The following is a 16,243-nucleotide window of genomic DNA, read 5'->3' as shown; positions in this document are numbered from 1 at the left end:
TGCAGGCTGGGCTGAGGGACATCCCCCCATGCACGAATTTCGTGCACCGGGCCTCTAGTTTTAATATTTAAGAGTGACTCCAAAGCCATATGGTGACCTAAAATTTAATTGAGGCTGCATGTGGAAATAAGGTACTTGGCTAGTCAGTGAACCTAGCTGACTGCCCAACAGCTTCACCTCACCTGATCTGATTCTCAGCTCTTGGTTACATAGGGCAGTGGTCGGCAAACCCATTAGTCAACAGAGCCAAATATCAACAGTACAACGATTGAAATTTCTTTTGAGAGCCAAATTTTTTAAACTTAAACTTCTTCTAACGCCACTTCTTCAAAATAGACTCGCCCAGACGGTGGTATTTTGTGGAAGAGCCACACTCAAGGGGCCAAGGAGCCGCATGTGGCTCGCGAGCCGCAGTTTGCCGACCACTGACATAGGGAGTCACCTCATCACTGTGGAATTCAAGATTCCCAGGATATCTTTTAAGACTCCTTCTCCTATTTTTTCCAGCTTTCATCATTCTGCTTAACCTCCTTTTGGAGTTCATGCTTACTTATATCTATCTCTTTAATTATAAAAAGGGCTATTGGAGGAGAAACCCTCTTTTCCCCCACTATGAGGAAGACTGTCCCTGGAGATAGAAACTTCCACTGCAGACCTGGGTAGAATGCTTTAGGTCTTAAGAATGAACAAGTCCGGGTCAAATGGATTTTGACCTTGGGTACATATTGTCCGAGCTAATTGCAGCTAGCGACTCAGGACAGCCTGTGATTGGATTTGTATGTCTATCTGACTCCAATGTGAAGTATTAACAAGATCCACTTCCCAGAAGACTTGAGCCATGTGCATCATCCTAGCTTTTACCAGTAATAAGACTGTCACATTACTCCCATCTCTCTGCCTCCTGCATTTATCTCTCAATTGAATTCAACCATAAGTTGGGAAGAAAATGAGTATCATTTATTGATTTCTCTAGAATCTTAATACAAATTATTTGTTGTGTTTGCTCTGTGCCAGGTACTATGTTGATGTTTTCTACACATTGTTTTTTAAATCATCACCAAACCATCAAGACAAATATAATAATGAAGGTATATAAGCAACCCACTGCTGAGGGCCTCAGAGCAGGGAGTTGAAGAGAAAGAAGAAGAAGGAGAACAGTAATACCAGGCCAGGCTCAAGCGTAGGGACAGTGGCCTATAAATCCTTCACAAAACACAGAGTTCTTGAACCCTCAATAGAAGAATGCTGGACAGGCCTGCCAGTCCATTCCTGTCTTTATAACAGTAATCCCAGACACGAGACACTACTTGACATGCAAGTCACCAAACAAGCCTCATTGTTGGGGTTGGGAAAGAGAATATTCTATCTTTCCACAATGGAGGCCCCTGCCACCACTTCCCAGGCCTGGGGTGAGCTGGTGTGGAGAAGGTCATCAGCTACACTAGCCTTTTAAATTGTAAAAAAAAAAATAAATAAATAATGCTGAGAACACTGAGCCTGAGAACCCCAGCTGCAAGCCGGGGGATGAGACCTAAGTCACAGTTCAGTGATTCCTGAGCTCTGAGTCCCAGTGCCTGGGTTTGAAACAAGTCTATTATTTTCCTTCAGGGCTCTTACCACAGGTAAAACTGGGTATTTTTTATTTATGAACTTAGTATTTATCTCCCCTACTAGAGTGTACACTCTGAGAGCAGGAAGGGTGTTTTCCCACAGCTAGCAAAACGCCTGGCACAGAGTGAGCACCAGATAAATGCCTACTGAATGAATGACAGAATGAAGCTTACTGCCTGGCTCCGAAGAAGTTATCTGACATTTCTAACCTCAGTCATTCTTTAAGGAGATAACTGCCTCCCTGAGTCAGAGGGAAAGTATGGAAGTCACAAAGAGTGATTTAAAGCACATACAAGAAGAATTCACATGGCTGACAATATCCTATGTCCTTCTGATCTACTCAGTGCTTCATAGTTCTCCTTGGGCCTCCCATTCCATTTCTTCACTTGATCTTCACAACCACCATGAGGGAAGAGAAGCAAGAATTACTTTTTCCATTTGATAGTTGGGGGAACAAACCTGTGGAATTGATGGGTCACTCATACATAACACAATAACTGTAGGGCAGAGCCAGGACTCCAAGTCCTAGGTCAGCTCGGTCCTCTCAGACCCGGATTCTTCCCTTGACCAGCACCAGACACAATAGCCCCTGCAATGGGCCTCACATAGAGGCAGTGAAAGGCCCTCTGCCGCTCTTCTCTTCCCACAGGTCTCCAGGGGTTGCTTGGCAACCAGCACCCAGCAGTAAGTGGCCTCTAGTCAGGTTTGTTGCTGTGGAGCTTCCAAGTCTCCCTCCCTTCACACCTGTTCCTGCTCTCATTTGCTATTAATAAGACTTCTCACCTACCTCCACCTCCCCAGTATAATTCTCTCCTCTGATCCACAATAATTAAACTCCCAGGATACAGAGGGGGCTCTCGGGACCCTAGGTGGAGAGAGACCCCAGAGAATAAGGCACTTCGCAATGGCTTCATCACCCAATATCCCCCAGATATGACAGAAACTCTTTTTGTGAATGGTCCTGGCTCAACGACGCTCATACCTCCTCTTTGTCCCTCTCCACCTTCCACCCTGACAATGGTTTTCTGAAATCCCTTGGGAGAGATCAAATGGACTGGAGAAATTTAAATGAATGCTTCATGCTGTGCTAGTGAGTCCCTGAATGCTGTTCCAGCACTCCTAGAACCACATTGGGAAACCTTGGGAGGAGCCCAGTCAGTCACCCTTTGCATGTGGATCAAGAGCAGAGAAAGAAAGGAGCCTAAATTTTATTGTGTTCCTAATACTGTTACCACATTTAGATCCCCAACAAGCCTGTCAGTCTTTTACGGCTAAACATGTTATTTATTCACAGAAGTGAAGTAACTTACCAAAGCTCACACTGCTTAAAAAAAAATTACAGAAATTTTGTTTACAAAAGTAAATATATATGAGTAGGTATGTATTTCTTCCTCTCCCTATACAATTAATTAATCATCAAATTCCATAAATTCTAGTCCTAAATCTCTATCCTCACTTCCAACTCTTAGTCATTTTTATCTTAGTGTTATGTACCAAATGTTTGTATCATCCCAAAATTCACATATTAAAGCCCCGACCACTAGTGTGGCTGTATTTGGAGATAGGTACTCTAAGGAAGTAATTAAGGTTAATTGAGGTCATAAAGTTAGGGCCCTGATCTAATAGGATTAGTGTCCTTATAAGAAGAGCTCCCTCACTCTCTCTCCATGTGTACACACCAAGGAAAGGCCACGTGAGCACACAGCAAGAAGGCAGCTGTCCTCTTGCCAGACATCAACCCTGCTGGCACCGTGATGTTGGACTTCCAGTCTCCAGAACTGTGAGAAAATAAATTTCTGTTGTCTAAGCCATCTAGTCTGTGTTTTTTTGTTATGGCAGCCCAAGGAAGCTAATAGACTTAGCTCAAGCCCTTATAACTTACCTAAACCACTAGTTTCTTTGCTTCCCTCCCATCTACCCTCCAAACTGAAACCAGAGATTTTTCTAAAATGCAAATCTAACCTTGTTAAAACCCATCTATGGCTTCCCAATGCCTATGGTAATTGTCTCCAAATTTATACCCCTATTAAGTAAGAAAAATGTAGGCACAGCACCCACAATATTTGTATATTTACTTAAATTACACATATATACTTCTGTACACAAAAGATGTTAAAATACATACAATGACATAAATACTATTTAAATGTTTAAATTTTAGTGTATTTATGAACAGTTCAGAAAACGTTTTTATAGAAAAGCACATATGCATACACACACCAAGAAAACCCTTTCCTCGTATTTTGTGTGTGTTTTTTTTAGCAAAAGCAATGTGATTGACTATGTCAAATCTAATTAGATCATCACTGATTTTACCTCAAAACATGGCTGACAATGAACTTGTGCTAGGAGTCAGAGAAATATCACTTCAGCCATTTTCTGTGCTCATGTGGGCTCACTATAATTAGTGCAGTCTTCAACCAGAGGTTTCTTTGCAGGACTGTTTTAAAGCCACATATCCATTGTGGGTTCATTTAGTTAAAATTAGGTAGTATAATCAATAAATCCACTTAACCAGGCACAGGAAAATGGCAAAAGCTCACGATGGACTAAAAATGAATGAAGAGTGAGGGAGCCACCACTGCCAACCCCTTAGAAGGGCAGAATGTCTTTTCCTACTTAAAGGTTTTTTGAGTGTAGACTATGTGACCATCTAAAGTGGAGATCAAATGAAGACATCTTTGTCAATCTATTTAGTAAATGTTAGTATCTTTTACATTCTCTTCAGAGACAAATTAAACTCTAGTAGTTTCTTCAGCTCCCTAAGGAGTCATCAAGCATTTACCCTCTGACCCATGGCAAGAACCTTCTGTTTGTTGTGCCGTCTGATAGCCTGTCCAGAAAATTTAACTCGGCACCCCATCCCTGCTCTTTCAAACCTTTGCTCTAGTTAAACTGTCTTGCTCACCATGCCCCAAATATCCTGTGTTCTCACACACCCCACCCTGCCGTGTGTTGGCTGCAAAGAAAATGTCAGATAACATAGCGGAAGCACTTGGCACATAATAGGTACTTAATAAATGCTTATTGATTCTCACCATGAGGTAAACTAGATCAGTGGTTCTTCAATTTTAGCCTGCCTTAAAAACCACCTGGAAGGCTTGTTATAACACAGACTAGAGTCCCGGTGCATGAAATTCGTGCACTGGAGGGGGGTGTCCCTCAGCCCAGCCTGCGCCATCTCTCAGTCCGGGACCCTTCAGGGGATGTCTGCCTAAGCCAGCAGTCGGACATCCCTCTTGCAGTTCAGGACCCCTGCTCCTTACCGCCCACCTGCTCGCTGCTCCTTACTGCTCAGCTCGCTGCTCCTTAGCACTGCTACAGAGGTAGGAGAGGCTCCCGCCACCGCCGCTGCACTTGCCAACCATGAGCCCGGCTTCTGGCTGAGCGGCGCTCCCCCTATGAGAGCACACTGACCACCAGGGGCAGCTCCTGCATTGAGCATCTGCCCCCTAGTGGTCAGTGTGCATCATAGCGACCGGTCGTTCTGGTCATTCCATCATAATGGTCACTTAGGCTTTTACTATATAGATTATTGGGCCATACTACAGAGTTTCAGATTCAGTGGATCGGAAGAGGGGCCCAGGAATCTGCATTTCTAACAAATTCCCAGATGATGCTGACACTGTTGATCTGGAGACCCCACTTCTAAAACCAATTAACTAAATGGTCTGTAGAGTTTCTGACATTTCCAATGATTTATGTTTCTTCAACACTTTTAGTAGAGATAAAATGAACAAAATAAACTTTTATCTCTATATAAATTAATACTTAACATTGTCATACATGGAAATATAGGTTCTATAAGGTCTAATGTGCTTCTCAACAGTGTAAGAGCACATAATTTAGATTCAGAAGATCTAAGCTGGAATCCCACTTTATAGCTGTGTGGTCAACCTAAGGCAAGCTAATATTCTCTGAAACTGAATATTTTTCCTTCTATAAAATAGGAGTGTATTAAAATAATACCCACCTCTTGGGGTTAATTATAAGGTAATATTAATATATTGAAATAACTTATAAAAAGAAAAGTACTGTATACAGACTATACCAATAAGATATATGTACTATGTATTGATGTACATTTAACAAGTTGAATAATAAATAATACACGTTTTGAATACTTAAAATCACAAATGTTCAAAATTTCTAATCTCAATGCTAATTCATTATTGAAAAGTATATGATCTACATGTTGATATATCATCTCATATATATATATATATATATATATATATATATATATATATATATTTTATTAGTACCACTGGTAAGCACCAATAATAGTAGCTGTGATGGCCAGCTAACAAGATGGTCCCCCATGATCCTCACCTCCCAGGATTCATACCGTTGTATAGTTTCCTTCTACATTGAATCAGTGACCAATAGAATACTTTAAGGCTGAGCAATAAGAGACATTGCCAATTCCTCTTTGATTTCTTGGATCTTTCCAAGAGCTGGGGGAAGCCAACTGCCATGCCATGAAGAGACTTAAGCAGCTCTGTGGAGAAAGCCACCTGGGAATGAACTAAGGCCTTCTGCTAACAGGCCAGTACCACACATGTGAGTGAGCCACCTTTGAAAGGAATCCTCCAGCCCCCCTCAAGCCTTCTGATGACTGCTATCTAAGCTGACATCTGGCTGCAAGCTCATAAGAGGCTATAAGCCAGAAACTCTTAAACGTTCAAGTCACAAAAACTGTGCAGTAATGAATTATTATTATTGCTGTTTTAAGCCATCAAGTTTTGAAGTGATTGGTTATGCAATGGTAGATTATGGGTACATTAGCTAACATTTATTGTGCATTAACTATGTTCCAGGAACTATATAAGCACCCACAGCCCTACGATGTAGATGCTAGCTCCAAAGCCCAGAGTCTGTCACTATTGATTCAGGCCAGAATAAAGCCTCTTGGATAGTTAAGCAGCAGAAACAACTGAGCACCCAGAGGAGAACAAACTTGTATAAAACCAGCAAGGGGCACTCCAGGGGCAAGACCCGCAACAGCATTAGTGTCTGATGCTGTAAGACCCAGAAGTTCCAAACCGGCCCCATCCCCTAGCCCTGGTACTAGCAGACTAGTCCCCTGTCAGGACAATCCTGCCCAAGCTGCCTAGGACTCACCCAGATCTGCAGCTTCACTCGCTTCTCATTGCGGTAGACTGTCTTCACCTTGAAGTCGATGCCCACAGTGCTGACGAAGGCTGGGGTGAAGGTGTCATCAGCATAGCGGAAGAGGAAGGAGGTTTTGCCAACGCTGCTGTTGCCGATGATGAGCAGTTTAAACATGTAGTCAAAATTCTGGTCGGAGGCATCTTTGACCCCGGCTTTACTATCGGTCACTGAAGCCATCTGCAGGAGAGACCTGTGGTCACTCAGGAACACAACTCTAGTGTCACCAACCTTTTAATGGTCACTCCGCCATTCACATACTCATTCCCTACCCCAGCATCACTGAGGAAATACATACTACTCAGAATCACCCCATCACTGCACCTGTCCCAATGTTGTCTCAGGATTGGGTGGAACCCAACTCCTCCCATTCATTCCTTCAGCAAATATTTACTGAGCACACTACTCTGGGTCAAACTCTGTGCTGGGCATGGGGAATACAAATATGAATCAGACATGGTGTCTACCCTCTGAATGGCCACAGATTAGAGTAAAAAAGCACATAAACTCATAGTAACAAAGCGGTAGGAAAGTCTTGGCTAAGGAAGCCCACAAGAAGCATCTAACCAAACCTGGAGGAATGGTGTTCAAGGAGAGTCTCCTATGGGAGGCAGCTGCTGCGCTGAGTTTTTTCTTGTTGTTGTTGTTTTAGGGGGGAGGTAAGGTAGTGGGGGGGGGAGCTAAAACAGAATATACATGAACATTCCAGGAAAGACCCTGTATAAGGCTATCATTCCCATTTCAAAAACGTTTATGGCTCCTCACAGCTCTGAAGATCAAGACAAATCTGTTCAACTTGACAAAGAACCAGCGAATAAACTCTCTAAACTTTATCTTCCCCTAAGTCTTCTCCCTACCAACCTGTGCAACTTTATACCAGATTACACACTTTACTCCAAACATGCAATATGTCTTGCTTTTGTCCCATTAGACATGTATTCTTTCTTTCTGCCTAGACACGTCTTCTCCTAATAAACTCCGGCTCACCCTTGTAGATCCAATGAAGTCTCCCCTACCCGTGCACGGCAGAGACATGCACTCCTTCCCCGTACTTCCAGAGCACTCTAACAGCACTTTTTACTATTTCAGAACTGTTTACTGTACTATTCTAGCTCCTCCTTTAGACCAAACATCTGAGACTTAAAGTACTTCATTTCTGCCTCTCTAGCTTCTAGCACAAGTCCTAGTGCATGATCAGCACTAAGTAAGTGTGCCCTGAATTAGTAAGAGTCATGTCCTCACTCTGGGGCCTAATCTCATCATCTGGAAAATGGGAGAACAATTTCTGCCCTGCTTCCCTCACAGAGCTGTTATAGGACTCAAATTAGATTAACAATGAGTAAGACCTTAATAAACTGGTAAACTCCACACAGGTATGAACATAAGTCATTCTTATTCAAATCCTTCAAAACATAGATCCTTTGTTTATTGACTCATTCATTCATTCATTCATTCAACAAGTATTTATTACTTCCCTGAGACCCCAGCCCTCTCAGACCTGCCACCCATCCTCCCCTTTTCTTTTCTTTTTTTTTTTTATTTATAAATATATTTTATTGATATTTTACAGAGAGGGAGAGGGATAGAGAGCTAGAAACATCAATGAGAGAGAAACATCGATCAGCTGCCTCCTGCACACCCCCCACTGGGGATGTGCCCGCAACCAAGGTACATGCCCTTGACCGGAATCGAACCTGGGACCCTTCAGTCTGCAGGCCGACGCTCTATCCACTGAGCCAAACCGGTTTCGGCCTCCCCTTTTCTTGAACACTTGAATCTGAACTTTATAATCCAGCACTTGGTCCCATCGTCTTTGAGTGTTTAATTGCTTTTTCTACATCTTACCAGCTGTAGGTACCTGGCTTCTCCCTATGTAATCTCTTTTTGTGTTCAGCGCTGGGTACTCAGACATGCTGAGTGAGTAGTCAGGGGATGGTGGGAAGACAGCCCTAATGTGAGGTAATGTTCAGGTGTCACTTTCTTTAGGAATTCCTGCTTCTTTTCCCCAAAGGAAAAGAAAGGGAGTGAGACTGGTGGATTTATTTCTATGAGCCTCTCCAGTGAGTTGTAAGGTTAAAGCTCTCCTGAAGAAAGGTCAGACAAATATGTGGGATAATTTATTAGCAGCCCTTTAATAATACTTCATTAAATATGCCACCACTAGCCTGTGGTGGCCTCTGTTCTTTCCTCTCTTTTCTCCCAGCTCTCAAGCCTTTATCTGAGACCCGCAGCCACATTTCCTGTATCAATCTGCTCCATGGCAAGGCTCACTAAGCAGGCATAGAACATTCCCTGGACCCCTGGCAACTGAGGCATAGCATTTACATGGAAGAAGAAAGTGATATTGGAGGGAAGGGTGCTTAAACTGTCTCACAGCCCTAACTTTTCAGTTGTTCGTGGTACAAGATGCAGAACCTATTTTAAGAGTTGGCAAAGGAATTATGCTTTTACTATCTAAAACAAGGGAAGCAACCACAATGCCCTCACACTATCCTCTGCTTGGCTGCCAGCCATCTTTATTTACAAGAGAAAATTACAATTTGGAAAGTGTAAAAATTTAGAAAAGAGCTTAAAAGTATAAAGAGAAATTTTTAAATGACCAGACATCCCCTCCATTCAGAAACTGCCATTGTTAACATGTTAAGTGTATTTCCTCCCTTATTTCTCATGCAATAAAATGCCATCTATTTTAAGTTATATCTTATTTGTTAATTTAAAAAGTAAAACACATTGAAAATAATTCAAGCAAACTTTTACTGTTTCTAAGTGCTACTTTATCACCATCTGAAGTTTGCATTATTTTCTTTATTTTTAGCATAAAAATAAGTAATATGGAACCTACAGATTTACAATGAAAAAACAACAACAAAAAACTCCCACTTTGGAGGGGGGGGCAGTGGAGGGATAAGGCCACTACATGTGGCCTCATGTAGAATTAGCCTTCATCAATAAAGAAAAAAAGAATAAAAAGAAAAACATTAAAAAAAAAAACCTCCCACCCGTGATTCCCAATCTCTGGTTCCTCTTCCCAACAGCAAACATGTTACCAATTCATTAATCCTTCAGAGATAGTCTTTGTAAATATAAGCATAGAGGTCTGTTTATATTTTTATCTGTATATAATGATAACATACTAAACATTCCGCTTTACATTTTCTATGCACATTTTAACAGCTAAGATAATATTTTCATTAGTTTTGTACCCTGCTCCTTTTCACTTAACATTGTCATATTTTACTAGACTTTTAAAACTCTTCATAAATACTATTTCAATCATCTAAGGATGTGTCATATGACCAATTCTTTAATGTTGTATATTTGTTATTTTTATATTCTTAATTATTATAAACTAGAGGCCTGGTGCATGAATTCGTTAACGGGTGGGGTCCCTCAGCCTGGCCAGTGATCGGACCAATCGGGGCCATGGGAGGTTGACAGTGAGAGTGCACTGACCACCAGGGGGCAGCTCCGGCATTGAGCGTCTGCCCCCTGGTGGTCAGTGTATGTCATAGTGACCGGTTGTTCGGTAACTTAGGCTTTTATATATATAGATTAAACCACAGTGACCATTTCCTTACATAAATACTTGTTCAACTTCCTGTTTATTTCCTCAGAAACAATCTTAGAAGTGGAACTGCTGGTCAAAGAGTAATTTTGCTAAAACACAGATATAATCTATACCTCAATTTCATGTCCTTTATTTTATCCTTTAAATAAACTTGGGAGATAAAATTAAAATGACAAAATTATTATTTCCATTTGATCAAGAAGGAAACTGAGAGCCAGAAATTAGGAGGATTTGCCCAAACCTCATAGCCACCAGCTGAGACTAGACCTAGTACCATGCAGCAGTGTTATGGGAAAGTTCAAAATGCCAGGCCTACTCCTCAGCTGAATTCTTGGGCAAATTATGCGGCCTCTCTAAGCCACAGTATTTTTACCTTAAAATAGAGAAAATACCATCTATTTCACAGACCTATGGTGCAAATATGTAAATAATCTGGCATAATTTCCTGGCCCATGTGAGGTACTCAATAAATATTATTTCACTGGCCCCTTTAATTTACTTCTGCAGTCAAATCTTGTTCAGCTGCCCTCTCCCTGATCTGGGCTACATTATTTGAGCTTGTTTTACAATTAACTATCTGCCTTCTCTTCCTGGAATAAGCTGAGTTGTATCCATCCTTACACCTGCCAATACTGGATCTATAGTAAATCCTTAGGGCATATTATTCCTTTCAATAAACATTTAGTGAGCATTTGCCATGTGCCAGACTATCAATGTAAGTGTTATATTATTGGTCTTCATTTTTCTGATGCAGCTATTTACACTCTTAGATACCTGGAATTAGAAGGGATCTCGGAGTGGCGGCTATATCATAACAAAAAGCCTAGCTCCTGGCCCAGCTTTCCCAGTAACTCAATGTAAATGTGTGAACTTGGGTAAGTCACTTAAACTCTGAGCTTCAGTGTCCTCACCTATGACATGATGATATTATCTACCTTGCAAGGCTGCTGTGAATTTTAAACAAGAGAATGTATATAAGTGTGTTTCACTGTGTAGAGAAAACTGCATGTGGCCTCATGTAGAATCAGCCTTTATTAGCTATGCCTGCCACAGGTATGAGAGTGAGGAGCTAGGCAAGAGTAAAAAACAGTTTCAATTCCTGCCTGATCCACTCCCCTTCATTTTACAGGTCAAAATTTGAGGCTCCACAAAGAGAAGTGATTTGTCCAAAGTCACATAGCAAGTTGTGACCAGAACTTCCGTTATCTAATGACTCCCAGATTGGACTGGACTTAGAGGGGGAAAAAACTGCAACAATTTTAGAGTGAATAAAGAAGCATCCCCGGCCCGGCTGGTGTTGCTCAGTGCTTGAGCGTCAACCTAGGAACCAGGAGGTCATGGTTCAGTTCTCAGTCAGGGCACATGCCCAGGTTGTGGGCTCCATCCTCTGTATGGGGTGTGCAGGAGGCAGCCGATCAATGATTCTCTCTCATCACTGATGTTTCTATCTCTCTCTCCCTTTCCTTTCCTCTCTGAAATCAATAAAAATATATTTTTTAAAAAAGAAAAGCATTCCCAGCGCCCTGAGCATCTCTATCCTAGCTTGCCACACTGTTTATGTGCACACAGCATAGCTTTCCCAGTAGATAGTGTGAGATCAGGAAGAGGCAGAGGGCAGAGAGATTCAGTTGGAAGAACGTTCAGATGTAAGCCCCAAGGGTATCTTTTCAAGATGGGGCTACACAGATACTTGGAAGAGAGATAAAAAGCATCCTAGCAAGCAGCTGCCCGAGGCAGATCGAAGCAGACAGGTCACTGCACATGGGCGCATGCAGAACCACACTCGTGGGATAAGGATCAAACACATCTTCCCTCTCTTTTGTGACAGTTACATAAATGACAGAGCCTGGTAGCTCACTGTCTCTGTGACAAGAAATATAGATGAAGGCCCAGGGACCATCTGGGAAGTCATCCCTGGTTCCTGGCTAGGGAATGAAGAAAATGGCTCCTCTAAGAATTGGTGTGAGAAACAAATAATGTGTCCAGTCTGATAGGCCGCAGAAATAAACACCTAAGAAGAAGCCAACTTCAGCCAAGAAAGGGGGAAGGGAGGGGAGAGGAAAAGAGGACCCTAAAATCAAGCAAGAGGAGATCAATTCAATACATGCAGTGAATAGATGAACTCTCCTGATGGAAAAAGCATACGATTGAGTCAGGAGACCTGGGCTGAGCCTTTGCTCTCTCAGCAGTTGTGGAACCTTAAGGCAGATCACACCCTGGGCCTCAGTTTCCTCATCTATAAAATGAGTTAACAAAATGACTCCCTGGCAAACTGTTGTAAGAACTAAAACCGGTCTATGGGAGAGTGCTTTATAAAAACCCTTATTGTGCCGAAACCGGTTTGGCTCAGTGGATAGAGCGTCGACCTGCGGACTGAAGGGTCCCGGGTTCTATTCTGGTCAAGGGCATGTACCTTGGTTGCGGGCACATCCCCAGTGGGAGGTGTGCAGGAGGTGGCTGATCGATGTTTCTCTCTCATCGATGTTTCTAGCTTTCTATCCCTCTCCCTTCCTCTCTGTAAAATATCAATAAAATATATTTTTTTAAAAACCCTTATTTTATTTATTTATTTTTTTGTCTATGTGCTTCATGTGTTGTTGTTTTTTATCAGGTCATCCTGAGTAGTGGAAATAGCCTAGGTTCCAAACCAAACAAACTAGATTCGGTTTCCGTGTCTATCATTTATTATCTGTGAGATCTTGGCAAGAAATTTCACATGACTAAGACACAGTTTCCTCATTTGTAAAAGCATTATTGGGAAGACTGTAGTCAATGTTGGAAAAGCATCTAGATAGTATATGACATATAAGAGGTGCTCCTTTTGGAAACTTTTATCAATGAGGAATAAAGAGGGAGTTGGCCATATGTGGACCTCACCCTAGTATATGTAACCTCCTCCCTAAAGCCATACTCTACTCATTGTGCTAACTCAACCTTCCTTTAGGTCATTCCCCACTGACAACTCATCACCACCAGCCAGCCTACCTCCTCATTGTTTCCCCACAGAAACAGCTACCATTTTTTGAGCATCTACTAAATTCCAGGTATTTTCAATACATTCTATCTTGCATAAAAAGAAGCTTGGAAAATGTTCACTTCCTTCTTTCTCCAGGCCGGAGACAGAGAGCCATGGGTGTGGTCACTGACAGAATGTAGGCACACTTGTATAATAACATCAGTGGCCTTTCTCTTTTGTACAGTGCTTTATAGTTTATGAAAGTTCTTTCCCCCCCACATTATCATATATGATCTTCACAACAATACTTGGGGGTAGATAAAGAAATTGAGGCAGTAGTACAACCACAGCTCAATTCATTCAATCAACATTCACTGAGCACGTGCTGTGAGCCAGGCCCTGTGCTACACTCTGGGGAGATGAAGAGGAACCGTAAGCAGTTCAAGCTTAGATGGGAAACCTTTCTAAACATCCTATATATAGGTTACTGATGCCTCCCTTCATATCATAATCCTTAAGAAAATGGAGATTTATTTCTTGGGCTAGAGATCATTTTCGAATTTTGCCTTCTCTCATACTGTTTCCTCTGATAGGAACATACTTTATTCCACTACTAGCTAAAGCCTTCATGACGAGAAAGTCATCCCTGGCCCATCACCCTCTAACAAAATGTCTCTCCTCTGGCTAACACAGCACCAGGGCTTCTATTACCACAGACAGGGCTTTTCAGGGACTTCCATTGTTTTCTACCCTTTATAGGCACAGAACAGGTGGACATCCACCTGTACACACACACACACACACACACACACACACACACACATACACACACCCCTAATGTCATTTACTATCCCCCACCCTTTTCCATCTGGGTTCTGAGAAATTGGATGGAGGGCCCTGTTTTCCTCCCATCTCCCTCCACATTTCTAGTAGCTTCCAGAGGCTGCTGCCTGGCCCTCCTAAAAGTCTCTTCTCACACTTGGACTCCCAAATAGTCAGCCTGTGGGTGAATTTTTCTGTCCATGGTTCTCTTCATCTTGTCTCTGATCACAGGTGGCAGTGTAATGGGGTCCAGTGTCTGGGTCCCCTTCGCAGTCTTCTGAGAGCCTGGGTTCCCATGGACTCCACTCTGGTCCCCCATCATCTTTGCACTCTCATACCTCCTCCCCAGAGCCTGACCCAGCACACGCACCACCCTAAACTCTCCAAGTTCCCGGACTGTTCCTCCACTCAGCCACCGGACCGGCTCTATGGCAGTGCTTCTCCACCCCTCCCCTCTGACCAGAACTCAGGTGCCCACTACCCAAATCCAAGGCCGCTCCCCTCTCCCTCGAGCAGCTCCCCACCCTTGCTTCTGCAGGCCGGGTAGAACAGCCCGAGGTCCCACCTTCCCATTCTTCCAGACTTCCCACCTCCAAGCCCAACCTTCGGCCCCACTCAGGTCACCCGCCTTGCCTGTATCCAGCTGGGCACGGCTCCGCAGCTCCCAGCTCTCCATACTCCAATCTCCTGTCCCCGACCAGCAACCCTGCCCTGCCCAGAGCCCCCTACCCTCATCACCTCTCTCCTCTCCAGCTCAAAACGACCCCCACTGGCCAGTCCCCTCCCCTTAGCGGGTCACCTCCACGCCTCCCCTAGCCCTCGCTCCTCTCAATCCTCCGGCTTTAGAACCCCCCTTCACCGCCCCTCTGCTGCCTGGTACCCTCTGCTCGCACTGCCCCCCCCCCCCACCCAGCTCTGTCTCCTCACATCTCCCCGCCCCCAACGCCCTCCGTTTTCCCCTCACTGCGCTCCAGCAGCCGTTCACCATTTCCCCTAGCCCCTGCACTCCTGCTGCACCCCACCCCCTTTCTTGCCCCTGCACTCCTGCTGCACCCCCACCCCCGCCGCCATCGGGGCTCCCCTTGCGGCCCTCACGGTCGGTCCGGGTAGACCCTCTCTCAGCGCCCCCTCCTCAGGCTACGCGCCCCTTCACTGCAGCGGTGCCCCTTTCTTAGGGCCTCCCCACCCCGTTCTCCTCGGTGTCCCCTCCGCTGCCCTGAGATTCTTCTCAGCGCCCCACGCCAAGGAGCGGTCCCTGGTCCTCCCGGGCGGGGCGCCGGGGCCGCGCCCCTTACCTGGGACTCCGGGTGCGGGAGAGCAGTTTGCTCCCCAAAAGCTCAGCGGGACGGCCCACCCGGCAGTAGGCAGCGGAAGGTGCAGCGGGTTCGCGGAGCAGGGCGGTGCAGGTCCGAGCGGTCTGGTCAGGTCCCCAACACCCGGACTTGGGGCTGAGGCTCCGGCTACAGCTACAGCCCCGTCCAGGCCCCACCCCCGCCCCGCCCAGGGGCGGGGTTCGTGTTAGCCGCGCCCCACCCCTGTTGCCCACAGGTGTCCATGTATCTTGGGGGCCCTGAGCTCCCTAATATCAGAGTGACTATCGTGATTTATCTTTTTAATGCTTTTTAATTTATTGATTAGAGAGAGGGAGAGGGAGGATGAGAGAAACACCGATTTGTTGTTCCACTTATTTATGCATTCATTGGTTGCTTCTTGTATGTGCAGGGACCCACAACCTTGGCGTGTAGGGAGATGCTCTAACCAACTGAGTGACCAGGCCAGGGCTCTATGTGATTTATCTTAATCCTCACGCCTCGTTCCACAGACTGAACTTTCTAGTGATCAGAGAGCTTTGATGATAAAGTAGATGATGATGGGTACCGAGACTTGCCATTTCCAAAGCACTTTCCTGTCCATCGCATCACTTCATCCTCACAAAAGCCTAGGGAGAGACTGAACTGCTAACTACAAGAGGAAACTAAGCCAGATACCTTGGCATTGTCCTCTACCCTATGCCCTATCTCCCATCAGTCTGGTAATAATACCTCCTTAACATATCTACCCATCCCTTCCCTTTCTCTCTGTCTCCACTGCTCTCTCTCTCTGGTTCAGGCCTC

At 44.3% G+C, this 16,243-nt stretch overlaps 1 protein-coding gene across 4 annotated transcripts in view; it reads right to left on the bottom strand.

The window, feature by feature from the left end:
• Positions 1–15,616, bottom strand: part of RAB3B (RAB3B, member RAS oncogene family) — a 93,243-nt gene extending 77,627 nt beyond the window's left edge. Inside the window, exons 1-2 of one of the 4 annotated variants that reach the window (XR_013959734.1) lie at positions 15,425–15,603; positions 6,736–6,963 (exon numbers count right to left, since the gene is read on the bottom strand). Coding sequence is in view for 3 of the 4 variants with exons in the window: in XM_080652117.1 (XP_080508243.1) it covers positions 6,736–6,963 (228 nt within the window). In the remaining variant the exon portion in view is untranslated. Of the gene's footprint in view, positions 1–6,735; positions 6,964–15,424 lie in introns of all 4 variants that reach the window. The other 3 variants (XM_080652117.1, XM_080652118.1, XM_080652119.1) reach the window with 3 other exon arrangements.
• Positions 15,617–16,243: the final 627 nt, after the last annotated feature.

This window comes from Plecotus auritus (genome assembly GCF_963455305.1).
Source record: "Plecotus auritus genome assembly, chromosome: 2".
In the NCBI taxonomy this organism is placed as follows: Eukaryota; Metazoa; Chordata; class Mammalia; order Chiroptera; family Vespertilionidae; genus Plecotus; species Plecotus auritus.
Note: the sequence above shows the minus strand (reverse complement) of the source record. Positions and strands in the feature narration are given on the sequence as shown.